General features: G+C 38.4%; 1 protein-coding gene across 1 annotated transcript; it reads left to right on the top strand.

Annotated features, from left to right (window-relative positions):
- The first annotated feature begins 7,839 nt into the window (after positions 1-7,839).
- BNC1 (basonuclin 1) lies at positions 7,840-27,521 on the top strand. The gene is made up of 5 exons (XM_009276539.2): positions 7,840-7,984; positions 20,680-20,782; positions 20,937-21,172; positions 22,402-24,329; positions 26,404-27,521. Exons 1-5 carry the CDS (start codon positions 7,976-7,978, stop codon positions 27,083-27,085), a joined length of 2,958 nt encoding a protein of 985 aa, XP_009274814.1. The 5' UTR covers positions 7,840-7,975; the 3' UTR covers positions 27,086-27,521.
- The last annotated feature ends 210 nt before the right edge of the window (positions 27,522-27,731 follow it).

The following is a 27,731-nucleotide window of genomic DNA, read 5'->3' as shown; positions in this document are numbered from 1 at the left end:
AGGACATTGCTATACCTTCTGCTTTTACTCCTGGGTAAACTTTAAAAGTTCAACACATATTTTAGACATAAAAAGAACAGGCACGTATCTGGACTAAGTTAAAAAGAGGCAGTTTTAAAGGAATCTACTAAGTGGAGGGTGGGTGACCATTTCAAGGAAGGTTTCTTGGAATGTCACTGTAAAACAGGAACTGAAATGTCTTCCTCACAATCAATAAGAAGGGGATGTAGATGGGAAAAGATAACTGAGAATAAAAGTTTTGGCTAAAGCATAAAGGTGTAAGGAAAGTCTTCAGCAGGGTGGGAGAGCTGGTAAATACGCCTCCATAATAAACATTGATTATCCTAGTAGTAACAGTACTTTTAGGCATGTTTGTTAAACTCAACCATTTGGTCAGAAATTTGTGGCTTATGAGCTTGGAAAAAAATCTTCCACAGATAAACTGTAGTAACTTTTTTGCAATAATTCTTCATCCAAAAATTCATTTAAAAATATAGAATGTTTGCTTTTTATTTCATTGCCTGGAAAAAAAAATGTGTCCTGTAACCTGTGTGATGGTTATGATTAAAACTTGACAACACTTGTAGGCAGGGAAAATTCATCTTTCATTTTATCAGTCTGCCACTGAGACATGTCCTAGTCATCTCTCTAATACTCTAACACTCCCATGAAACAAAGCAAAATTGCCACCACTGGTATTACTGCTATGTTACTCATCGGTTATTATATGCCATAGTTTAAACAGTTGAAAACCACTACCTGGTATTAAAGAACAAGAAGGACAGAAGAAAAAAAACCAAACCAACAAAAAAAACCCCACAACCAAAAGGAAGGAAAATGCTGGAGGCTGTGAAAATAAATACGAAGCTCCATACGGCAGGTGAAGTGTATCCTGTATTGGTAGGACTCGATCGTCTTTGGAAAAAAAAACCAACAGCATTATTGTTTCAGGTATCATACTGCCAACGCTCCTTTTCTTTAACTATGTGAATGTGAGTGGCTACCAGTTTTATGGTAGGCATTTTATTCTGACTTCAACACACCTCTGGCCTGATGTCACACCCTTTGGCCCAGGGGCACAAACGTGGTTCCTGACTATTCCTCTTATGACAACACAAAGTCTCTGGAATTCTGTCTCAGCCCTTTCAATCAGATAGCGTAAACACGTCTGTCTCCCCATTGTATTTCTGCCTGGTTCACCAGTATATCTTAACTGAAATTACTGGTATTCTTTTGATAAACCATTAGTGTTAGGAAGGAGGTTGAATTTTTTTGTTAATTACTAAATCTCAGTGACAGACAGAATCTGCCTGTTAAAACTTGCGTTGTAATTTGAGGATTAAATGCTGCACCTCTGAGAAACATCACTATCAAAACTGATTTGCTCAAAGAGACTTAACGTTGTTAGGAGCTGCAGTTTGACAAAATAGATTCCTTAATAATAGAGTTAGCAATTAAATGTTTTAAACTCCTTAGAGGACTTGCAAGATGAGAGGGCGGTCGATAGAATTGTGCAGAAAGGGAAATGTGTAGCCAATACAGCCCCCACCTTAATCCCTGACAGCGAAAGGCTTCAACTCCCATTATTGTTTGGTTATTAGATAATATTGGAAAATTGCATTTCAGTTGATAACACCTTTCTCATCTAGCCCAAAGGTTTGCAGGTTCATATTCTCTGCTAGCACTTTCATGCGAGCCCACCCCAAACTAGACTGACCATGCAAAGAAAGATGGGCAGAGCTGCCAAGAACACTTGGGTATCTCATCCTTGCTGCAGCATTCCCGTCTCACTCTTTAGTGATATCTCTAGTTGGGTAGATATCTCATACGTATGGCATTTGTATATGACAAAATGATGCAGTCTTTTGCCATCCATTTAGATGGAAGCTGCATACTTCATCGCAGTTAAAAACAATTTAGAAAGGTAGAGAACAGAACCAATGGGTAAGCCAATTTTCTTTCTCGCAGCCCGGGGTGGGGGGGAGTGGGAGGAGGGAGCAAAAAAAGACCTTTAGTGTATGCCTAAAACTGTTCCGATTCAGGCAAGTCACTTAAATATGCTCACTTTGGAGAGCAGTGTGCTGCGATTCATGTTTTTGTAACAGTTTTTTCCAATCTTGAGATTCACTGCATATATATACAAAACGTTTCTATTTCTGTGTTTTTAAATAAATATATTTCTTGGGGTTAGATAACTTCAAAGTTGGTGCTTTTTTAGCCTATTTGCAAGCTTTACTTACAAATAATGATTGGGATTGTGAAGCCTTCTTCCCGTTGAAGTTTGAGTTTTGTGGAGGTTGATCAGCTTTACAAAACATTTTAAAGATGATAATGTCACTAAGTTCTTTATAATTTCTTTTCTTGTACTCTTTGGTTGTACATATTGAAATCCAAGTATGGAAAGATACTAAGCAAGAAGGTGAAAGGTAATGTATTTTGTTTAACATTACAAACTGGCAAAAAGACAGAGAACAAACAATAGGAACAACTAGTGAGTTTGCAGATGGCTAATAGTTTAGCTGGATGCTCCAGGCTCCACATTGGGTCAGATGGTGTTTATTAAAAAGCTGGGGAGGGTGGAGAGAGTACAGAAGGAATGCTGCTTGCAGAGAAGATACATATTTTAGACTCATTAAGACTCTGAATTGTAAGGCTCTCCAAAAGGTTCTAATAAAGCTACCTAAAGAGCAAATAAAACTGTTGAAAAATGCAAAGTAGAGCATGCTGGAAAGAAGTAATTTGGAGTTTTTGTAAATGCTGTCAGGCCCTGGAATGAAATTGTAAGCATTCAACAGGAAGGCCCAGTTATCACAAAACTGGATGAGCTCACCAGTGTGGCATATATGAACAATGGATTAACTCTATTGCTTTCATTAGGACAGAGAAAATGCTGTATTTATCTGTTTGTCATCAAGTATATGCTAAAAGTTGTGTGCCTCTTTTGCTCGGTGCAAAACAGCATTAAAGGGAGGAAACTAAAATGCTGGAAAGCAAAAGAGTGGAATAGAGAAATATTTAAAGTATAGTTAATTGCTATCAAAAAGTCAAGTGGGGCAGTGTATCCTTTCTGGTGATCCTAAGACATCTCCAAAAAGATTTAAGCAAAGAATGAAGAATGAAAATTGGAGAAGCAAAACACACAATTCTAGAAATCATTGGAAACAGGGGAAGGCTTTGGTAGGAGGATCATCAACAGGACCACCTCAATTAGCGAAGAGATTGGTAAGATATGACATGAATAAATGTAGTGATTAGCACAGAGAAGTCAAACCAAGTCCTTCGGTTTATTCTGTTTCACATTTTAAAGCAACATGTTTTAAAACCAGTATATTAAAAAGCTTTTTCTGTGCAATGCATAATTAAATTATGTTGTATAAATATGGTACCGTTCATGCTGAGAAATTGGCCTTGAATAAGGATGTAACTTAAAAAAAACGAACTGTATTAGACCGCAAACTTTTATAGAATCAAATTTTTCAAAGACAAATACATTGTAGCATAAGGCAATAATTATTAAATGTTAAAAAGAAGCTTACTATTCAGGCAGGTCTCTTCATAATTGTTAATTGCAGAGTTTCTTGATCCTAGTGACTGTTTCTGTGGAGAGGCACTGTTTCACGGGGATGGATCAGTGGTACGATCTGGTATTGGTGATGTCTTTCTGGGTCTGCCATATGCACTACTTTAAATACTAGCATTTTGTAATGGCCAGTGCTCGCTTAACTTCGCTGCTATTTTGAGCTATAGAAGAAAAGTAATGCAGTAAACAGTTAGATGAAAATTAGTGCTGAAGCAGGGGTGCAAATGCAGTAGTATTAAATAAACTTATTTTCATTGGGTTCTTTTTGTCTAATCGCACTAAAGGGGATGTAAATAGCAAGACAGGGGTCAACATTTGAACTCTGTTTACACTGTTAGTGGAAAACAGTTTTGGATACTTTATAGCTCAATATTATCTGCTTGGGCCACCTTACAAAATCAGCCTACCTGGAAATACTGAACAAGACATTTGGGTTTCTCTGTTGCTTAGATGAGAATCGGAGCGTCCTACCTGACCTTCCACGGATCTTAAGAAACTTTATCAAATACTTTATGGCTTTAGCAGGCCTATTTGTAGTTTGACTAGCACTCAAAACCTATGCTGCAGCACACTAAGTTTAAAACTATTTTCATCTTCATGTGCAAAAGTTCGTTAAATTCTAAAAACCATTGGGCTTGCAAGTTGTTTAAATCCACAACTGTGTTTGTCTTGCTGACAGGACCTCAGTTCTCCTCGTTGTCTAGGTCTGTTTCCTCTTTTCCCTCCTACCTCCCCAAAATCTTATGTCCCTTCAGTCCTGGACAGCAAACCCTATTCCTGTTGGCTTTTCTCCCTGAAAGGTGACCCGGTACCCATCTGTACAGTCATGGGGCTGACCATCACTTCACATGTCTTCTGAGAGGTGAAATGTTTAATCCACACATATCTCCAAGGCGATAAGTGAGCAGAGCATTAAATTAGCACCAAGATCTTTGCCAGCACTGATTTAAGTAAGAGGGACATAGTGTATTATGTGTTTGGAATTTAGGCCAAGCAGGCAGGACACGGAGGTTAGTGCTGTTTTGCAGCTAACTCTGGTAGAAGCGTGAAGCAGGCAGCGTGTGGTTGGGGAAGTTACGTGCCCGTTTGCCTAGAGAATGCAGCAGCAAAGACCAAACCTTCTCCTAACATTTAGTTGGTGCTTGATTAGTTTCTTGATATTCTTTTTAGAATTTTTTTTTTCTCTTTTTGGAATCAAACACCAAAATTCAGGTCATGATTGAAATTTAAAAGTTAGGAGAAGTCTTTTCCTGGGGATTGTATTGTGCTTTTGCACTGTATCACACTGGCTCAGTTGTAGTGATTCCCTAGGATTAATAGCCATTTTTTAAGCATCCTAGATAACAAAATCAGGGAAGAGCAGCAGCTTTTTGTTTATAGTCAGTTCCACGTGTTGGAGCTCTTCTCAAAACTATGAATACTCTTGTATTTGGTTAAGTAGTTTTAGCACTTCACAATCTGCCCTACATCCCCTTACGTTCGTGCTGCTCTGAACACACAGGCTGAGACACGGAGAAGAAGAAACAGACTGGGGCAGGTGGGAGGAGAAAGCAGCTTTCCTTGGGCTGTGTTGTTGCACCATGATTCTAGGTATTTACGTTATGACTTACACAGAGTTCAGACCTGGGGACCCCTTTCCTTTGCCCTCAGCACTGTCCCTGAGAACAAAGTAAGATGCCATGGTTTCCTCAAGGAGCTTACAACTCAAATAGGTTTAAAAAAAAAAAAATTCAGAAGCAAGAAAATGGAAATCAGAATTGAAATAACTTGCCCAAGGTCAAATAGCAACTCAGTGGCAGAGCCCCAAATGAAGCCCAAGACCTCTGGCTCAAGCCTGGTGCCCTGTCCTGATGCCTGTTTCTTTCCACAAGAAGCTGATTTTCCATTAGATTTTACTGCTGGAAGAGGAGTTATGGGAGTCACCCTCTGGTTTCCATTTTGGCCATTCATCAAGACACATCTTGATAACTGTTCTGTACAAGCAAGCTTGAACTATGAATCAGCTGAAATTACTGTTAATGTGCCAGTATTTCTTTAAAAGTTGACCTGTAGATACAAACTGTGCCTTGCACGTGTTGCATTATGCTAGAGATCATTGGATTTTACTAAAAGGTGCACAGATAGTAAAATGCTGAAAAATTGCTAATCAGTAATAGTGAATAGTTTAAAAAGAGCAAGGCATGAATATGTTCCCATAAAATATTCATTGAAAAAGCTTGAATAATGAAAATAATGCTTAAAATAAAAGACTGTTAGTAGATAATTAATTAAGAAAGAGTAAATTGGTCTTAAATTGTTTGCTATGGATAGTTAGCCCGTTTAATAAGAATTATCATTTTCCAGGCAAATGGCGGATAGCTGGTAAATAGGTTTTTCCTGGGAACTGGCTAGAGGGGAGAGCAGCTCTCCACATAGCTAAGTTTTAGTCACTTATCATTTTGAAGTCAATTCAGAGCTTCTGGCAGTTTATGTAATCTTAAGCCACTCTTCCCACTTTTGCTGCAGAATTCTCAATCGGGTAGAGCCCTTTTTAGTTACATCGCTGCTTATTTCATTAAGAAGGAAATACGATTTTAGTAACAAGGTGTGCCTTTGGCTTTGAGCTATCATGATGAGAGAGCAGTTAGGTTTTGTCCTCATCACAGAACATGTGCTTTTAAAACACTGCTGTTAAGAATCACCTCAAATAGCACGATGTTGGCCATGACTTCTCAGGCACGTTTTCCTACAGCTTACAAGACCGCTGATAATCCGTGCATAACTGTCCTGGGTGCCTGAGAGAGAAGTGCCCCGGCATGTTGCAGGGGCAGAGGTGGCATTGGAGCCTCCCGTGTAGAGCTCTGCTGGGGAAGGACCAAGCTGCCATCGGTGGTTGACTCTTCTCGCACTTCAGTGTTTTTTGGCAGAAGTATCTGGCAGACCACAGTATGAAACTAAATTCCCCTCTCTGTTTTTCAGTGGTGTTCAATAGCTCAGTGGGAGAAATAAGGTATAGGGTGGAGAAACCTAGGGATTTAGGGAAAGCGTACGCTTCATGTCATGCTCTATGGGACCGGATTCTGGTATCACATTGGCTTTATCCTGGCCTGGCTCCAGCTACTGCCATGGAGTTAACATTAACTGTACTCCGGTGTTTAGTAAAATGTTCTCTTCTTAAGCATTGTGCATATATCTAGCAAATAGTAAATAGGATTAGAAGAAGACAACAAATTAACCAACAATAATAATACGTTAGCTGTCTTCCCCCTACAGCCGTCTTATTTCCTGCTGCCTTTCCTATGGGATTACAGGTATTTATCTGGTCAAATATTGTCCTGGTATGTTCCTACAAGGATTCCCACTGAGTTCAATGCAACTTGCTCATGTCTATCTCTGGGCGTAGTACAGTGTATTCCTGGGTTAGGAGAGTGCCAAGTAATTATCTACAGGAGGCAAACGTAGAGTAGAGAGGAGGGGAGAAGTGTTTTGTTCCAGGTTTGGTTTTGTTTTTTTAAATAGGTGAGAAATGACTATGACAAAAATCCTGCTCTAACTCATGAATGCAACCCAACACCTGAATAACTGAAAACAGATTTTGCCCCAATTACTGGAAAGTAATTCTTCTCCTGTCTTTATGACCTGTATTTCTCTTAATAGGAAGCTTCAACTTCATAAAGAAGTAAAATTCAGCCCTAACTCAAAAGTAAGTTGATAGGGGGAAATGTTTTAACTTTAAAAAATACACACCCCACTCGGTGAACCTTTGAGACCTGCAAATGTTTAAAAAGAAAAAAAAAAAAAACAACACAGCAGCTGCAATTTGAAAAACAACACTCTGACGCTAAAAATAAGTAATTTTAATCATAAGTACCTCATAGCTTATTTGCACATAGTTGTACACTCTGAGAAGAAAAAAACCCCTGTAACAGGCCTTAGGTCAGCTGCATTGATTTAATGCATTACTTAGGCTGCCAGAGCAGAGGTAGAATCTCCTCGCACTGCATTAGGAGCGCCTCAAGCCTCCGTGACTCCTTTTGATCAAATCTCTGTGAAAGATGAGTGTCATGCCCTCTTCAAGCCAGCTGTGAGGGGACTGCCCCGCGACTGGAGGAGCACGCTGGAGCACACCACTCCGGGGCAGCGAGGTGAGAGCTGGCTGCAGAGGTGAGAGGCAGACACAACTTCGTACTGTAGGTCTGGAGAACACCAAGGGGGAGGATCTTATTTCACTCCCCTGTGCACAGCCTGAGCATACATCAGACCTTGAGGTGCTCAGAGTCAGACAAGAGTAAAGAGGCGTGTGATGGTTCTGCCTTAGTACTTGTACAGGCAGGAGTGTTTCCAGTACTTCTTTGTACAACTCACTGAGGGAATGGGAAACTGTTTTATAGCTCTGGAAACATAAGCACAGTAAGAATGTCTGAGGTAAGGAAAGTTCTTTGCAGTTCTATATGAATGTGTATTTTTACTGTGCAACTTTTACTTGTGGTTGTGCACTGTGGAGATATAAAAAAATCTTGCAATGGTGTTGTTTTGGGTAATGAACAATGGAGATGAGAGCTGTAGGGAGCTGTGCTCTCCATTTCCTAATTACGAAAAGATACTGTGAAAGTAGAAAACTAGTTTATGTAAAAAATCCTGTTTTTCTTTCTGCTGTGCACTATAAACAACTGTATGACTTTTCTACAGTAAGTAATGCAGAATTGCAGACTGATTATAACAAGCAGAGCCATCACTTGTGTAATTCTTTTCCAATTGTAGTAGTAGCATGTAAATCATAAATACTTGACAATGTTTAATTGTACGAGTCCTCAATATACATTAATAGCAATAAAATCTGTGATTTGTGACTCAGATGTGTTCTGAGTCAAGTGCTTTAAGCAGATACATTATCATTATCATGACGTATAAATGCACTGGAGAGCAGACAACAATGTAATTTCACTACGAAGTTCTTTAGAAATTACCACTAAAGTGGAGTCTAATGTATGCCCTTTATATACGGTTTATTGTTGGCTATTTAGCATCCAGAAAATAAGGCCAGTAATTAAGTTATATTTAAGGGGGGGAGGAGGGGGGGAGAATGAGTGTGTGTTTGTGTGTGTATATGGGGGGAGTCTGTTTTTTTTAAATACATTGCACTAATTAATAGCTTAAATGCATCAGAATACAAGACGCTTATTTAATTTATTTTGATTTTTTTTCATCACATAGAAAAATAAACATGGTTTAATTGTCAGCTCATACATAATGAGGTTTTATTAGATGTGTTTAAGATACAGCATTTTACTTTCTGGTTTATTAATTTGCAAAATACTTCTAGTCCTCTGTGTAACGAATCCTTGGTTTAAAAATGAGGAGAGGGCAGATCGCTAGCCCAGGGGAGGACTACTGATATACACAGGCTGTGGTTTATCCTTCTGTAAAATCCTATGGATAAAAAGTGACACTATTTTTTTTTTTTTTTCCCCCCCTTTTTTTTTTTTTTTTTCTTTCTTTTTTTTTTTTTTAAGATTTTTGAGTTTGAATAACCTGGGAGCCAGGCAACATTCTGATATTTTGGGGATGTGGGAGAGAGCAAATGAAGTAAACTAGTTTTGTTTTAATTTAAAACAAACCAGTGTTTGAAAGGCATTTAGCAGTCAATTTTCACATCTGATCTGAAGTTGGAGTTTATTGTGTTCATTTAGTTGAGATTGTTGTTCAAGAGATTTCTATATAAATTTTTGTAATTCATGCAACTACTTGGCTTCTTGAATCTCGGGAGCTGGTTGTTTGTCTTATCTTTTGGTGAGCTAACTCTGCGTTATGTTGCAAAACCTTGAGGCATGTTGTGTTTCTTCGTGTTCCTGCAGTCTGCAAGTGAAGTCAGCTTCATTAGTTTCATGATGGCACATCAGTGCATGGCTGGTGTTGCCGCTTCCTTCAAGCTACTCCCGGAGCATGATCTGGGCTGCCTTGGTTTGGATAAGCTTGTAAGGATTTGTCAGCCAGATGTGACAAGATTGTCAAGAGGCAAGTAAAGAAGGAGATCTGATATTAATCAGTGCATAGCTTGGAGCCAAACTTTCTCAAATGCAGTGTAGTAACATGTTCTTCTCATTTACTGCTTCTCTTTGTGGCTATAGAACTGCCACTGTCTGAGTTTGACGGTTAAAAGGGATGCCAGCTAATAGTCTTTAATTGTAAGGATACAATTCTAGGTGGGAAAAGATCATACGTTTCTATTTTTAACAGCCTTTTGGAAAATACAGTTCTGTTTACTGCAGTTTGCTGAAAAATATGCAAGCGTTATGTTAGACAAGAGTCTCTGTTTCTGTACTTTGGTTTTAAAATACTGAAATTGTGGCTCAGCTCTCAGTGCTGGAGGAATGGGAGGTGGGGAGCCTCACTCCACTTCAGGTCATGGTGCAAAGTAGGTCTAGCATTATTTTTAAATACTAACAACAGTGCGCATTGGTTTTCTTTGTTCTAGTGATTAGAACAATATACACTGAAGAATACCTTTCTAATTTCTTCTTTTACAGAAAAGGGAAAAAATACGGACTTTCAAATAATGTATCATGTATATGTCATGAGATCTATTTACCACTATGTGTGTAATGCTAGTAAGTTTTCGTTATAATCGTATAATTATGCATTTCTGTTTGAATTAAACTGGAGTTTTTAGTAGTTTGCAGCTTAATCAGAGTAGTTTGCGGCTTAATCAGACTTTTATTTTAACAGGGGGTGAACATGTAAAAAGTAACTAATATTACAGAAAATACATTTATGTTACACTTAAAATACGGGGCTTTGATTGATCGATTTTAAAAAGTAATTTTTCTGTGTATTCTTTGAACTGCCGAACCATCTACAACCTATTTAGAACCCTAAAAATAATGGTATCTGCAAACATATCCAAATCTGCAGGAGAGCTAAATCTTCACGGAAACAGGAAAAAATTGTTACAAATGTTGGGCCACTTCATGGGCTTTACTACAGCCGAGATGAAATTCTGCCTACTTAGGCTGCAAAAAGGTTTGGCCTTTTGATACCAAATGTCTTGACTTCCAGCTTCTGTGCCTGTTCGTGATATTGCTAAAAAATCTGTTCACACAACATTGAGCGTGTCATTCCATTTCCAATCAAACAAGCCAGTGATTTATTTTACTTTCAGTAATAAAGACTTCATTACTATAATATTACATATGCCTCTGATAAGAACAGAAATGTTCTTATTTTATTTTGGATTACAGCTTTTGCTACACATAGGTGTTTTAAAAACACCTTTTGTATGATTTGGCACTTGATAAAAATTTTCATGCAGATTTGAGCTAAAATTTAGGTATGGAACTTGAATTCATTATTCCAGCAAAACATCCACCAAATGCAGGGAAGAAAATCTATTGTTTTGGCCCTCTGGGTCATCTCTTGCCCTTCCTGGCTTCAGTGGTGCAGGAACTCTCACAGTTCCTATGTGTTGAGCAGCCAGCAGTTTTTGTCCTAGCAGATGCTACAACTGAAGTTCTTACAGCAAGTGTCATTGTCTGTCGTCTTTTTAGTTTTTATTTCTTATTATTTTATTGCTAATTGCTATCTAAAAAATCTGCTTAGGGACTGAAACTTCAATATTCAGACTCAAAAAAAAAATTATGAGGGAATGAGGAAAAGTGAAAACTTCAGTCATTTTAGAGTAAAGAACAATGCTATGCTCATTCCACCCTTTAAAACCATGGTAGGACTGTTTCTTTAACCCCAAACTTTTTACTTCAAATTTCAAATATAGCTGATTGTCAGTGAGAAATGGGTATTTTTTCATATGAAAGTAGTTATTTAAACTGATGTCTGAAAGCCATTTAAAATTTCCTCACCTGTGTTCAATAAAAAGGAAGTTTTAAACTGTGAAATTACCAATGGAGCTACACTGTTGCATAAAATACTGCATACCTGTAGCACCATAGATAGTATCGTGTGTGTATGTACAAATACTGTTTGGGTTTAAAATTTATGAATTTGTGTAACACGAAATATTTCAGAGTGCTGTTAGTTTTCTTTTATTCTTTAATCTATATCTTCTCCCTGTAACAGGCAAAAAGGAAAAAAATTAAGCATGCATATTTTATGGCTTTGAGGCTTAAGCAGCGGTGTGAGGAGCTGAAAAAGTTAGGATTGTCTGAAACATTGACTCACCCACATTGCGCACATGTAACATTTTATAAACTAGGTAAAGAGTTAAAGGCATACTTTAAAGGGTTTACATATTTTAAAGGGCTTGCAGTTGATTTATACTAGTATTCTTCATTTCTCTGATACTTGTGCATTTGTGTTTATAACACTTATTTCTTGCTGACGTAGGGCTTGGAGTTAAATATGTAAGTAAACTTTAGTTCACAGATAGATCTGTAGTTTCAGAATTTAATGTGGTATGCATAGCATGCCAATATGGGTAAATAGTATGTGCGCAATTTATTTGCTGGATTAAATAGCATCTAACATTTTATCATAAGAAATTTCACACCACTTCTATGCAGTGACTTATCCTTACCCCCAAAGCCTGAACAGTTTTTCTCATCAGTATGCAGCAATCTGTTACTCATTTTTGAAATGCACTAATAAGAATTTTTCCTGTAAATTTATTAAAAAGGGAAGTTACTTCAGTATCTTGTGGTAGGTACTGCTTAATCCTCAGCAAAATGTAAGGGTTTCTGACCTACGCAGGCAGGTATGCCATGGGAACTGTAGCAGTGTAGTCTGTTTCAGAATCAAAAGTAAATAACAACTGTAAGATAAAGATAATGTGACATTTTTCATTCCTCGATGTGTATTTCTTGCTTTCTTTTCCAAACCGAATGGTAAAAGAGGATCTAGATGGGTTCCCGAGTCTGACCAAGCTGTCTGTCAGCACACACCTGTTGTTAACAAGTGAGATTAATTGCAGTGTAAGCCAATGTATCTGCAAGCCCGTTGTTGAACAGCAATATTAAGTTTTACTGTCCAGTGCTTTTTGTTTAAAGAGTAGCCGTCTGAGTTTGTGTGCTCAAACACACACACACGCACGCACATTCTTTTCTCTTCATAATTATTTTGACAGTGCCATTAACAAGAGTTGCCCTGAGGGGCCCTTTAGGGTAAGTGACATGCACGAGGAGTGATTTTCATCCCACAAGTTATGCTGTGATTAAAGTTTGGCCTTGTAGCGCCCTGCCTTTTTCAGAAACGGCTCCCTTCTGCTTCCTCACCCAGCTGCATTGCCCGAGACTGCCCAGAGCTCCTCTCCGTTAGCCACGAAAGCTGCCGCTGAGCCCCAGCTGGCTGTAGGGTTTGCAGTCTGTATTTAGTTTAGTCTCTTATCTCAGCTCCTTGCTCTCAGGGCTGTTCTCAGTTAGAAAAACTTCTTAACAAAGTGGCGACGTGGACTCGTGGCCCGTAACTCAGTAGCCAGCTAAAACTGTCTTTTAAATCCACAAGCATGGTTGATTTGACGGGGTGGTGCCATCGTGTGATGGAATTTCAGTTCCATCTTACTGAGCTTTTTCACTTCCCCCCACCCCTCACTTTTTGGCTGTTTTTGAGGATGTTTTAGTCAATTATTACAAGGACAATCAAACATTTTCAGCTCAAGGTGCTCAACTGCACCCACAAGAGAGAGATTTGGTCAAATTCTAGGCCAAAATTGGCTTTGTTCAGCCCCACTGAGGGAGAGGGTAATGGGGTAATGCAACTTGCTGCAGGATCCGGGTTGTAAATACTCTGCTTACATGTATTCTCAGGCTGTGGCTGTTTAAAAGGAGGACAGGTTTTGCTATCTGACCCCAAATAAACAATATAAATATATACATTAGGATCCAGTTAATTAATGGGATGTATTCTGTGGTCTTATCTAGAAAATGTACACAACTTGTGGCCTTTGTGTTCTTTTAGGAGTAAAAATCGTAACATAATTTCCCCACAGAGACGGGATAAGTGGGAGTTGAGTGCTATCAGCACCAGCCAAAATTTTCAGTACAATAGGTGTTAAGTTCAACTCCTAAATCCACGTTTGGCCTCTGAAACAAAAGCTTTTTGTCTGGATTTTTCAAAGGTTCTTGCACCTCCTGAGCTTGGTAGGAGCATACGTGGTCGGTGTGTATGAAAACCAGCCCAGTTATTGAGGAGCCATTGTGGATTTAGGAACCGAGATGCGAGTGTAACTTCGTGTTTAGTGGCACTGTAAAAGGCAAGTTGTGGCCCATCTCCACCTTTCCCATCTCTCTCCTAGTTGGTCTCTTAAGCAGGAGACAAGAATTTTGCTAACTTATTTTACTAATAAGCAGTTTGTCAAATGAATCATCTAGGGCTAGCATTTTAAACACGTCTGTTAATGGAGAAGGTTGGAGCTATTTGGTCAGTGCTGTTTACTCTGTCACATCCGTCTGCAACTTTTCTCAACTTAATTAAAATCTCAATATAAAAACAGAAAATATCAGACTGTCTTCTGGATATAACAAACTGTAAGCTTGTTTGCTTCTCATGAAAGATGTGTGTTGTTACTTATTATGTTTATTAAGTAACTGTATTAACGGCAGCTGTTACTTTGTAAGAAACATGTTTTGTGAGATAAGTCTGTGGAAAGTGTGTGCAGCATTCAGTCCGATACAATAAGAAATCTTATAAGGACCTTTTCCTTGTTTTAATAAGACTAAAATAAATAATTATATAAAATTAAGTATTTTTAAACTTTAATACAGAAACAGCAGAACTTGCAACAACCAAATGTACTTGAGTAGGCATAAACGTACATGAATGGAAATCCCTTTGTTTCAAGGGCTAAGGTTGTTAAAGGCAGGCAGCGTATGTATACTGTCAGTGGTGTGTAACTTACCAGTACGGCTTTGACCTCAGCCATAACTGAGGACCTTGAACACGTGACAGAAGAAAACACCGCAGTACTGAGCTGAACATGTGCGAGTTGTAGCGTGGGCCAAGTCTACGTTGTGCAGAGTAACTCTCAAATTGGCCTTGCCGTCAGACCCGTACATATGTAAGTGCATTTCAGTGCACTATTGCTTGGTGTCTCCCTCTTCCCCATTCCCTATGTGTCCTCCCAGCTCTACTTACAGGCCGCGAAGGGTTTCCGTATTCTGTCCATCCTCCAGGCATCCCGTTTCCTCTTTGAAGAGAGCATGTCAGGAAGAAGAAAATGGCCCAGAGCCTTTCCTTGAAGATGCTGCAGGGGCCCTCCTAATGTTCTCTACAGGCAGATGGGATTCACAGCCTTACTAAACTTGGAATATGTTGAAACTTTCAAGGAACAATAGAGATATAAGATGCCTAATCTAAACTCTAACATATAATATCAACATGCAGTTTAGGTTTAATTGTTGGGCTATGTCTTCAACAAGTACTTATGCCATCTGGAGCAGCCCAACACCTTTTGTGATTGTACTTGGAATATACTGGAATATATTTTAGTTCCAATAAACTGCAGGGAGCTCAACAGAGTATCAAAAACTGAAGTCTGTGTTTAGGAAGAACACGCACAAGGGCTAAACAGGTACTATAGAGTGGACAGGGTGGATACAAATACATGTGGGATAGCTGAAAAAACCAAATATTATTAGTGTGATACAGATAGGCACAGCTGGGTTGTGATACAGTGAAAGTAAAGTGGACAAAATGTAAATTGAGAACTTGTTTTAAATCATGACAAAACCGACAGACGGTATTATTTATCAGTGGAATACATCCCTAGGGGAAGTGGCAGAAGTTGCCTGACAAAAAATGGACAAAGCAAAGCTTTGCTCATTGTATGATGTGGAAGAGTACGGCACTGACAGAGATGCTTAAGATAAGGGTTTTTTTAATTTGTCTCTGCTTTCAGTGGTTGTTCAAAGGCTTCAAATGCACAAGTAATCAAATGTAATTGGGTGATGAAAAAGGAAGACTTATTTAAACTTTGCAACTGCAGGAAACCCAGTGGATAACAGTAAAAACAGGAAAGAAAACAAATTGGACAGGAAGACAACTTCACATTCATGTATAGATACTGTTTTCTTTACTGAAAGGTGCACACAGATTTGGATTTGGCCTTTGATTTAGCTGTGGCCTGTACTTTTAATTTAAGAGATGGTAAATTTATCTATCCCTTTACTTCCCTTGCAAATCTTTTGCAAGGTGCAAACAAGAAAATAATTCCTAATAACCAGACATATGTCCCATGTTTAATTTTATTTCTACAAACCATAAGAGAGCTTAATTTCTGTGGATTATTCTTGATATGTGAGAAAATCGTTACCTGTACTCTAGGAAGTAAAAAGGCTTTCATGTTTTATCTGATTGGCAGACCAAAAAAAATCCTAATGCTTTACAAATTGATCTTCTTCCCCCATTATAAATCTTGCCTCTTCTTCCACGAGTGTTCTTACTGTGGATCCACTGCAAGTCTATTCTGCAGAAATGGGATACATCCCAGTTCTTTCCTATAGGGTATGTGCTCACCAAAGCACATATCTTGGAGGGTTATATATATTCAGTGGGATTACTTTTTCTGGGAAATGAAGGTGAGATGGCCATAGGAGATACGGCTTGTTGCTAGAAGCCCTCAATAAAGGACGTGAAAAGCGGTATCTGTTATATCTCATCTAATGAACATTTATCTGGCATGTTTATTTCATGTAACTCCTATTTCTTCTTCAAACTTGCATTTTAAACTGATAGGAATTCCTAATCCCTGCTTGCAAAAGATGTTCCTGTAACATGGCATGAAAGACACCATTTTGTCAGTAATCCGCATAGCAGAGCAGCAAAGCTCTCGTGCTCTTCGTGCAATGGCAGTAGCTTCAAAAAAAAGCAGTTTCTAAAGTGAGCGGTAGCTCTGTGCAAAGAAGACAAGGGTTTTTCTTGGATGCCAGAAACAAGTGAGGGTGCTGACCTGTGCATCACCGACACTAAATACTACCAGAGTAACCTGGGACTTGCTCTTCCATTTTACTGGTGTCTGCACTTGCAGCTCTCGCTGCGTGCAGAGAGCCAGACCAGCTTTCTAGCATGAGCAGAGATCTCTAACTTGGTCCTGACAGAGTCTTCAATATTTACTTACTTTTTAATTTATTTCTGAAGCCAAAGTGCTGTCAAACCAGAATCCACTTAACACGGAATGAGATTTGATACAGTTATACTGCCCTTCTTCTCTTGCTGCATTTTTTTAAACCTGCTGTTAGTATGTTGCAAGTGAGCATCGGTCCCAAAAGGCTTCAGGAGAGCATAGATGATCTCAAACTTGCTTTATGAAACGAAGCCTGATTACATACCCAGAATCAGAATGAACTTGTCCCATTAGCCTGTGCTTTTCTTTAGCTGTGAAGGCTGCTAGTAGGTTGCAAAGAAACGTTCAGTAACTTTTGAAGCAGAATCGAAGCCACATTGATATCTGGCAAAAAAGATGTCAGCAGTTCTGGCTTTCAGGCAACAGATGTTATTTCTTTTTATGAAACGAAGCCTGATTACATACCCAGAATCAGAATGAACTTGTCCCATTAGCCTGTGCTTTTCTTTAGCTGTGAAGGCTGCTAGTAGGTTGCAAAGAAACGTTCAGTAACTTTTGAAGCAGAATCGAAGCCACATTGATATCTGGCAAAAAAGATGTCAGCAGTTCTGGCTTTCAGGCAACAGATGTTATTTCTTTTTCGGTGATTAGCAGTTAAATGTTTTTCAGTGGCCAGTTTAATGGTTAATCTGCCTTTCTTGTAATGAGGAATCATTTGTATTAAAAATCCAACGTTCAGATTCCCACAGTCATGCTGGTAAAACCACAGAAAACTTTGATCAGAATTTTCAACTCTATTGGAAAAAAAAAAAAAAAGAAAAAAAGAAAAAAGTGTTGCTGATAATGGATTTGGAAAGATCCATTTGTGAGGGAGAGAGTGACTGGAAAGCAATAACAAGATCCTTGATGACAGCATAGGATCTATTTTTTTTAAACATCTGCCTTATGTTTCTGGAAAATGAAACTAAATAATAGAGCTGAATGAAAGGATTGCACTTTAAAAAAAATTCCACTTTAATTTCCATCTACATTTCCAATCCTTTAATTACAATTTTGCAAGATTTACATGTATGTAATATAGAAAGTTCTGTAGAATGAAATTGTGTGTACATTCCACTTGTTGGGAAAATAAAACTCATTAAAAGACTTGATATAATTTGAGTACCTTAGAATAGGCATATTAAGGATAGTAGGATTAACAGGCAAAAGACAAGCATATTAATCTCATGAAGTTTTGCTAAGCTGCTCTTCATTAAACTCTGATATAAGTTAATTTGGGAGATAATCGAAGTGCATCTTTTACAAGTGCCTTTTAAAGTTGAACAGTGAATGAAGATTTAAAACTGTGACTCGCTGATTATTTTAAAAGTTAATTTTGCCATGTTATATATTCTCTGTGACTATATTAATGCAAATGTTGCTAGGAAAGTTTTAGGAGACACAGACTCTGACAAGCACAAATGAAGGGAAATGCTACCAACCTGAAAATCGCACTTGTTTCGTCTCAGGGATTCTTACAACTCATTTTTTAAGTCGGTGACAGATCCCTGATTTGAGAGTATACCTTTGATATAGTATGCAGGCTAACTACATCTAAGACTGGTGTCCCGAAGCAGTAATGTATTGAATTAAGAGGGGATCAATTCCATATTTAGAATGGAAGGGGAACTCTACTCCCTTTCTAATAGCCGCTCTCACATATGTAAAACAAAATGTCCTCCTTTTTACTTTTTCTGGTTTTTGCATGTGCAGTCTTCTACACATATAAAGGAAGACAAGATAAATACATGTACCATATAGAAGAAAGATCTTACACAAAGCTATGAAATGCAAAATTTTGTGCGGTATATCTTTCTTGTCTAAGTACACAAATTAAGAAGAAAAAATAGTTTTAAAGGTCAGTGGTTTGTGGAACATGTCCAAAGGAAAAGGAATGAAAAAAATTTTGAAATCTCAATTAATTTATCATCATGACAGCTTTTTTCATTGTGCATATTTCTGTTACTTCTTGCAGAAAAAGGAAGTACTCTTTTGTAATTTTGTCTGGAGGGACTGCAAAAGATGCATTCATGGAATGCACTGTAGCTTACCAAACCTAGCAGGGTTGCCCATGGAAGGGGTTCAGCCTGTGCAAGTCACAGAATATTATGTATGTACAGAGGTAGAAGACTTGAACTGCATTATTGTTTGATATCTTGTGATAGAAATGAATCATTTCATCTATCAAAAGCCAACTACACCTTTTTTTCCAACCTTTCCATAAGAAATTGATGGCTTTTTATTGTTATATGAAAGTATTTTAGCATCTAAGTGAAAATGTATCCTCCATTAAAGTGAAGCAATTCACACTGCGTGTGAATTGGGTATTGATGTGTATTTTACGACTTTATGGGGAGCACAGAGCTTTTCTCAAGAATTCAGTATTTTGCAATGGTCCCTTTAAAAGATTAAAGGCAAAGTGAGGCAGAGATTTCAATAGCCCTGTTGCCATTTGTTCCGATCCTTCAAGTAAAGATGAATCTCAGCATCAAGTCACTGCAGTTTGGAGACGTGCATGTAAGCTAACTCCTTGATAAGCCAGCTACTGAGATTTTAAATCTCAGTCCAAATCCAGTCATGTAAAGCACCAGGCATCCAAATGTCCTGCACATGCTTGTTTGTAGCAGACTGTTGTATGTAGTGTCCTCTTCTGCCCTGAGTCGGTCAAATTCTTCAAGCCTAAAGAAATGCCCATTGCAAACCCCAGTGAAATTACCTTTCTCTCATGTCCTTTTCATTTTAAACATTTCCTGCATCCATCTTTCTTAGCCTGATTGTCCAAAAACTTGCTTCTGTGTATGTTTTCCAAAAGTGCCAATGTGGGGATGCCTGCATTGAAAAGACGTTACTTTTTTCTTCAAGTCTTGTCTTGCTTTTCTATGGGTAATAATAAGTAGTGGAAGTCCCCATTTTGCATAAGACCCTAGGAGCAGGAGTAGCAGCCAGTAGTGGGCATAACTTTGCCTTATTTCATATTTGCCTCTCTGTACTTTAAAATGTAAAACATTTCGTTTTAAAAACAGAAAAATGCAGACATGTTACAATTGCATAATCTAACGTTTTGTTTGTATTCCAGTGTAGACTTTCTGCATGTTAATTTCTTCTCTTTCCCTCCCTTAGTAAATATGCCATTTATGCAGGAACTATTCTCAGTATCAGATCTAAGCAATACAGAATCCTACAAATGCTTTGCTCTATAGCAACCCCTATGGAGCTTTAACTAGGACCTCAGAGTTGTCTGTCTGCCTTCTGCAGCAGATGGGCACGTACAGAAGAAAGCATATATTCCAGGAAGCAAGTTTGTATTACCCTGTTGATTAGGAATATCTGAATACTAATTTGATTTGCATTATAGATGACCTTGGTGAGAGTAAAGTGAGGCACAGATTGAACTGTGCAACTGGTTGCTATCTGTTTGTGTGCTCTATTTTGCCTATTATCTTTCAAGCATTTCCCTTACAAAATGTGACTATTATAGTCTTTGAGGAGTTGGAGGAGCTGGAGTGCTTTTTGGTGAGCTTTGTTACTGAGAAGCATTAGTGAAATCCTGTATCTTTGACAGAATACATATACTCTATGTGGGTACTGCTGTATGTAAGGGATGGCACCTATGCAGAGCTAACGCATTGCTCGTTAGAACTCCACTGCAGTATGGACTTCCAGCAAAACATCAAGAGTGGGACTTTCATCTGTATGTCTTTGTTTTCAAACCTTCCTGAAAAAAAGTGATCTTACATGAAGATCATAGCTTAGGTGGATGCACGAGAACTTTTTATTATTGTTATAAAGGTGCTTCAGCCTAAATAAATCCACAGAAGTGTTGCTATGTATGTCATTAAATATTTTGCTTCCATAATATTCTAGTGTTCCAGCTGGTGACCAATCCTCCTTAAAGCAGAGGTAGTCTTGCATAACTCAGGTTTTGCTGGGATTACTTGTATTGCACATTGATAGGTATGTGCTGGTATGTCAACTCTGTCTTCATATGGATTTTATGGGTGTATGGTATATGTCTAATCTGCACACTCTAGATGGTGCTTATATATTACCTATCATCCTTTCTATTGATTTCCAGGCTATCCGATGCACTCTCGTGAACTGTAGTTGTCAGTGTTTCAAACCTGGGAAAATAAATCAGCGACAATGTGACCAGTGCCGGCATGGATGGGTAGCACATGGTAATATTTGTTCTTATAATCTATATAAAACCTTTTAGGATCCTCCTCACTATAGCATGCTTTTTGTGTCCCCAACACCCCAATATTAGTTACATTCAATTTTATCTCTCTCTTGTGACTGAAGTTTATTTACATTTTGTGTTTTTATTTTCAGCCCTGAGCAAATTAAGGATTCCCAACCTCTACCCATCAAGCCAGGTAGAAATAGTGCAATCCAATGTTGTCTTTGATATCAGTAGCCTCATGCTGTACGGAACCCAAGCCATTCCTGTGCGCCTTAAAATTCTGCTAGATCGGCTTTTCAGTGTTCTGAAGCAGGAAGAGGTGATACAGATTCTCCATGCTCTGGATTGGACGCTACAGGATTATATACGTGGATATGTGCTACAGGTATTTAGAGGGGCTTTTTTAATATAAATATGATAGCTAAGTATATTTCATAATGCTTTCTAGCTTAATCTTTTCAGTGGTTCACAATGCGTTAACAGTGTGGTACATCTGAAAGGCAGTAATAGACTTGTACAAGCTTAGTGCCAGAAAAGGGTGGATTTTTGGTCATTGCTCTCTTTTTAGTCAGACAACTGAAATCTTCCTACTTTGCTCAAATCTATCAGCGAAGGTAAGCCAAGATCAAAAGAAAAAGTTACTGGGAACGTATCAAAGTAAAGGCTTCAGAATTTGCTCTAGTATTATTTAAACAGAGAGTTTACTTTTATACAGCAGAATAATACATTGACAAATAAACTTGCCATCATTTTAAACACCAGGGACAATATTCATCTCTGGTGTAGTGCTACTGACCTTACTGGAGCTACATCAAGGATGAATTTGGCCCTATGTGCTTACACTGATGTTAGTCCTTGCTGCTGTGGAAGTTACCTTTCATGTAAAGTAACATTATGATCTTACATTATGACACGAATCAATATTTAATGGTCTTGATAATCTTGCTTTTTAGTGTTAGGATTAAAAATATGGAATCAATTACCTTGAACCTCTACCACATGAAAAATTTATAATGTTACGTTCTTCATCATCTTAGAAACTCTTACATGCACTGTGAAAAATCTCAGTAGGCCATCAAATACATGTTCTGTGATAAAATATTTATTGTAGTTATTGGGAAAAGTTAGGCATAGCTAGAGTTTGAAAGAACTCCAACACTCTAGTGTAATTACAGCTGTGCTCTGTGAACACTGGCAATAGATCAATACAGGTTCATTTGTTCTCCGATCTTAGTTGCTTGGAAGATTATTAAACTTGCAATGAAAGAATACTTGACTTAAATGAGGAGCTAAATCTTGGTCTGATTGCTCCATCTCTGCTAGCTGTACTTACATGATACTAACTGTTGTTCAAACGATGTGTCTTAATTTTTGTGGAAAAAACATTTTATTGGAAAGTATTACTGTCAGTTCAGAAAGAAATAATATCATCAATGTGGTAAAATTTGGAAGAAAGTGTCACAGAATTGGCATTAATCTCTCATTAAATAGAATGATTTTTATCATTCCACTAGAGAAGAATTTTTAGTCCCTGAAAAAATGAGAGATTCGGGGGGAGGGGTTTTTTGTTTGCCTTAACTAATGGCTGACTCATTTAAATATTTTTGGCTTTAGGATGCTTCAGGAAAGGTGCTGGATCACTGGAGCATAATGACCACTGAAGAAGAACTGGCTACTTTGCAGCAGTTTCTTCGCTTTGGAGAAACTAAGTCCATTGTAGAGTTAATGGCAATTCAAGAGAAAGAAGGGCAATCGATTATAATACCACCACCAACTGCCAATTTGGATATTAGGGCATTCATTGAGAGCTGCAATCAACACAGTCCTAATTTTTCTGCTTCCTTGGACAAAATGAGTCCCACCAACATTCATCCCTTTGAGAATATTGTAAATAACATGGCTTTCATGCTGCCGTTTCAGTTTTTCAGTCCAGTGCCTCCACCTTTGATAGGTTCACCACCAGAAAGACATTTGATGGAGCCAGGTCAAGACCACAGCAATGAAACTAAACAAGATGTTCAGATATCGTTTTCTGAAAGCAGCTTCTTAACTTCTAGTTCTGCACCATTTCAAGTTGAAAACGAGAGGAGCATAAATGGTCCAGATGTCACCACTAAAACAGAAGATGATGCCCTTTTAAGTGATTCCAGTTCACATAATACAGCAGCAAAGCTTGAAATGACAGCACTATCGCCAGAAAACAAAATGAAATCTGTTGAAAAAAATGGCGCTGGGCCAAGGAAAGGGCGTGTTTTCTGCACTGCATGTGAAAAAACATTTTATGACAAAGGTACTTTGAAAATACATTACAATGCCGTTCATCTGAAGATAAAGCACAAATGCACAATTGAGGGCTGCAATATGGTATTTAGCTCTTTGCGTAGTCGCAATCGTCATAGTGCAAATCCGAACCCCAGACTCCATATGCCGATGAATAGAAATAACAGGGATAAAGATCTAAGAAATGGTTTGACAATTGCTGGACCTGGAGATAGTAAAAGGACAGAATTTACAATTTTAACTCCGGATAGCAGAACTATTGCCAGCTATGCCAGCTCTTGTACAGATTCAAAGGGTCAGGCTGGATTTCCCAGTATTGGACAGAATGGTGTCCTCTTTCCAAACCTGAAGACAGTACAGCCTGTTCTTCCTTTTTATCGTAGTCCAGTCACACCAGCTGAGCTTGCTAATACTCCAGGTACTCTTCCTTCTCTGCCTCTTGTTTCTTCCTCAATACCAGAGCAGCTTGTTTCAAATGAATTGCCATTTGACATGCTACCCAAGAAGAAATCTCGTAAATCAAGTATGCCTATTAAGATAGAGAAAGAAGCTGTTGAGACACCTAATGAAAGTAGTGACGTGGCCAGTTCTGAAGATGATACACGTCTGCAAGTGGTAAGCGATGGAGAGCTTGAGACCTGCGAGCATAAGATAGAGAAGCGGGTGACCGACAGGGTGGAAAAGCACCCCCATTCAGGTAATTCATGGAAATCTGTCTCTGGGGTAGAGGGCCCAAAGTATTTTGAATCTGTCTTTGCACCAAATAACAAATACATCAAGGATATCTCTGAGAATGAATTGCATCACTGTGAGAAAGAGGTTAAACCAGAAGAAAACCAACCATTAAAAATAGTTTCCCATGAGATTATATACGAAGATCCAAAACACCACCACAATGATGTTATAAAACCAATGACTGAACCCCCCATGTATATTAAAGAGCAGTCAAAGCGCAGGATTCTTAAAAATGACTGCCCTGAATTGCAACACCACTTGCTGACCGGGGGCTTTTTCAGCACTTTGTCAAACAGGGGTGCTGCCATTCCTTGTTTTGAAGACTCTAAAGATATGGATCCTGTCAGTCAACATGCACTAGGGATTCAGAAGGAAGAAAGCCGCTTTCATTGTGACATCTGTAAGAAGACTTTTAAAAACCCTTACAGTGTAAAAATGCATTTTAAAAATGTACATCTCAAAGAAATGCATATTTGCACAGTTGAGGGCTGTAATGCTGCTTTCCCTTCTCGTAGAAGTCGAGACAGGTAAGAAAATTATAAACAAAATTGTATTTATTTTACCAACACAATGGAGCCTAATTTGAAATTAAAATGAGTGTTTGAGGAATGGAGCCTGCAAAGATTTTCTGTGTATCCTCTTATAACAGGTACGATAACTTATCAGAACATTCATGAAATGAAAATCCATTGAAAGAAACATTTCCTTCCACTAGACTACGAGGTATTAAATAAAGCCATGAAAATTTCATAACTGATAAAGACTGCAATAGTTGAAAGAATACTTTAGAACATAAAGGGAAAGCCACAAGGGTATGAATTCAGCAATTTTCCAGTAGATGCATGTGTGGACTTGTATGTTTAATATGTACTTTCATGTGTATTTTAATGTATACAGTGTTCTTTAATGAAAAAGCAATGAGATCAATTCAGGAAATCTTCACTTGCCCTTGTCCTTGCTTTACTCAAGGATTTTGAACAGACTGGTGGGAAAAAGCCCATAAGAAAAGCAAGATTACTCTATGTCAGTACAAAATTAACATTACGCAGTGCTAGTTGAACTAACGCTATCTGGTGTGTATCCACATTGGTAGTGCTTTTATGTGAGATTACATACTAATTCCTAAACTATATCATGAGCTTGATTCAGTTTACTGTTAGCTGTGGTATTGTGTTGCTGTAAATCATTTTATTTCAGCCTATTATGCACGTAGGCTGAGAAACAAGAACTGAAGCTTTATTGTTGACCATCCGTTATGTATCTGAATTGATTAAGTGATAGACAACAAACCTGTTTAAGTGTGTTGTAAGTTTTCTAACTCTCCTGTAGCAGTGTTACAGCAGCTTTTGGCTGCAGGAAGCATGCCTGGATAGTAGTTCAGAGTGACACAAGGTTTAGATTGTCTGTAATCTGCTAGGAGTACTGGAGCCAGCTGATGCAGTCCAGAGAGAGGATGAGCCAGTCTCTGAGGACTGGCCGCTGCATCTGAGATGCACAGATTCATCTGCTGCTGGCAGGGCTTCATACCCTGATCTGCTGCCTGCATCCTCCCAGATGTGAATTCCTCTCCACTGTAATTGTGATACGGGCCACAGGAAAGAAGGCCAGCAGTAAGATTTGCATTCACATGCCACGAATTCCTTCCCACACCAATATATTCAGTTAAGTTTTAACATAGGTGCTTTTGGAAGATGGTTTATTTTAAAAAAATAAATAAATAAAATAAATAAAAAGCCAACTCACAAGACAGTTCACAAGCTTTGTGCAAAACAGTAGTTATTTGGAACAACTTTGCAGAAGTTTCTAGACTTTAACGTAGAGTGCTGTGACTGCAAGTGCAAAATATTTCTGTGCCCTTTTGAACAGTTCATGGTTTGGATTAAACCATGATGGCAAGGGGAAAAATGAATATTTTCCCTGTCTTGCAATAAACTGAATCTTCTAGCCAGAGCCTGGAAGTTCCCAGTGAGCTGATTGATAGTAGTCAGTGAGGAGCAGGGATTTCGTACGTTTTGGTGGTTTTAAACTGAATCCAGAGATGCCCATTCAAAAACTGCAAGTTGCATAAAATGCAATATTCCTTTCTTCAAGGAAATTCCTGTCAAGGAAAAGCTCTGAACTGATGTGTACAGCTGCATCTTGGCACGTGGTTACAGTACTTGAGATCATCAATATTTTTTGCAGACTCAGGGGTCACTCCTTTCCTGCTTTGTCCATTAGGAAAGAATCTTGTTTCTTCCCCCCCCTCAGTCCATTCTCTGATCTTAGTTCAGTATACAGGTTTTTAGTCTGTCCCCCAACTCTTTCAGGCCCAGCACTAGATCTAGTGGAGCAGACAGCTATCCACAATGCAGGAGAGAATCTGAAACATTGATTTCTGTAGAGTTACTTCTGATACATGCCAGTGCAAGCAAGTTCAGATACCCAGTCACGTGTGTAACTCATCCGTGTGCACTCCCAGTGTAGCAGTTGGTCAAATTAGAAGTAGACAGTTCATGCATGCTACTAAATATTGATTTTTTTCTTTGTTAATGATCATTATGAAACAGCTGTTAAGTGAGGCAAAACACTTTCTTGCTAAGCTTGTCTTTGTTCTTCTAGACATAGTTCAAACCTAAATCTTCATCATAAGCTTCTGACTAAAGATACACTGGAATTCAACAACCATTTCAATGCAACATACCTCTTGAAAGACATGGCTAAGGAGTTTTGTCAAGATGTCTCTTTAAAACAACATGTTGGACATACTTCTGTAATCTTCAAAGGAATGAACAGAACAGGCAGCTTGGTTTTTCCAATGAGCAAAATTAGAGAACCCTGTTCTGAGAGTTATGGATACGATCCATTGAATGATGGAGCTGTTCTGGATCTAAGCACTACTTCCAGCATTAAATCTGAGAGCAGTGCTCATTCTTCTTGGGATTCTGACGGAGGAAGTGAAATATGCACCATGCCCTTGGATGATAGTGATGAAAGCTGTGAAGGACCCAGCCTAATGCCCAATGATGAACTCTACCAAGACTGTACTTTAGTTGAGAAAGCTAACCAAAACTTCACAAGTTTACCTTCCAGTTTGCCAATAACTTGTCATATATGTCAAAAAACTTACAGTAATAAAGGAACTTTCAGGGCTCATTACAAAACTGTGCATCTCCGCCAGCTCCACAAATGTAAAGTCCCAGGTTGCAACACAATGTTTTCATCTGTTCGCAGTCGGAACAGGCACAGTCAAAACCCTAATCTGCACAAAAGTCTGGCTGAATCACCAACTAGCCTACAGTAAGATCATGCTGATCTTAATTTATTTCTGCTAAGAATTAATCATTTCAGTTAAGGAATGTGTTAACATTAGTTTTATTTAAACTCATTTGACTTCTAGCCCGCTCAATAACCACAGTCAAATTCTTTTCTCCTGTGTGTGCTCTCCAGCAGTTTCATTTAGCAAAGCTTGGTGCTGTAGTTGTTGTGCCATTGTTTGGTATGATGTTAAATAGCTAAAGCTTCTGTAAGGAAAAGAAAGCATCTTAGAAATGGGGGAAATATGGAGACATTAACTAAAGTATTTCTGATACCTGTGAAGTATTACTTGCCAACAATAGGAGCTTCAAATGAGAACCATCATCCATTATGTTTACATGTTAAGAGTTGTTGTGTCATGTAAGAAATGAGTAACAATTGGGGTGAGTTTCCTCTGGTTGGGTTGAGAGTTTTGGGGCTACCATTTTGTTCCTGAGACCATAGTCTGAAGCTGACTTGCAGTATTAGCTGAATGTGGTATTTGCAGTTTACTATATCCCAAAATCCAAAAGATAAAATACAAATTTTGGAAGACTTTGCACGCAGTCCACATCTTCTGAAAATCCTGCAGTCCTTACTCTTGAAGTTGGCATTTCACTTGAATAAAGATTGCAGTATTTTGGCTTTCTTAG

This window comes from Aptenodytes forsteri, unplaced genomic scaffold (assembly GCF_000699145.1).
Source record: "Aptenodytes forsteri isolate BGI_AS27 unplaced genomic scaffold, ASM69914v1 Scaffold1, whole genome shotgun sequence".
NCBI classification, from domain to species: Eukaryota; Metazoa; Chordata; class Aves; order Sphenisciformes; family Spheniscidae; genus Aptenodytes; species Aptenodytes forsteri.
The sequence above is the reverse complement of the archived record's forward strand: the minus strand, read 5'-3'. Positions and strand labels throughout refer to the sequence as shown.

Bases quoted from the DNA above. Each gene is read 5' to 3' on its own strand.
- BNC1 (XM_009276539.2), top strand. The intron at 21,173-22,401 runs GTATTTAGAGGG...TTTTGGCTTTAG, and splicing joins TACGTGGATATGTGCTACAG to GATGCTTCAGGAAAGGTGCT. The intron at 24,330-26,403 runs GTAAGAAAATTA...TTGTTCTTCTAG, and splicing joins TCTCGTAGAAGTCGAGACAG to ACATAGTTCAAACCTAAATC.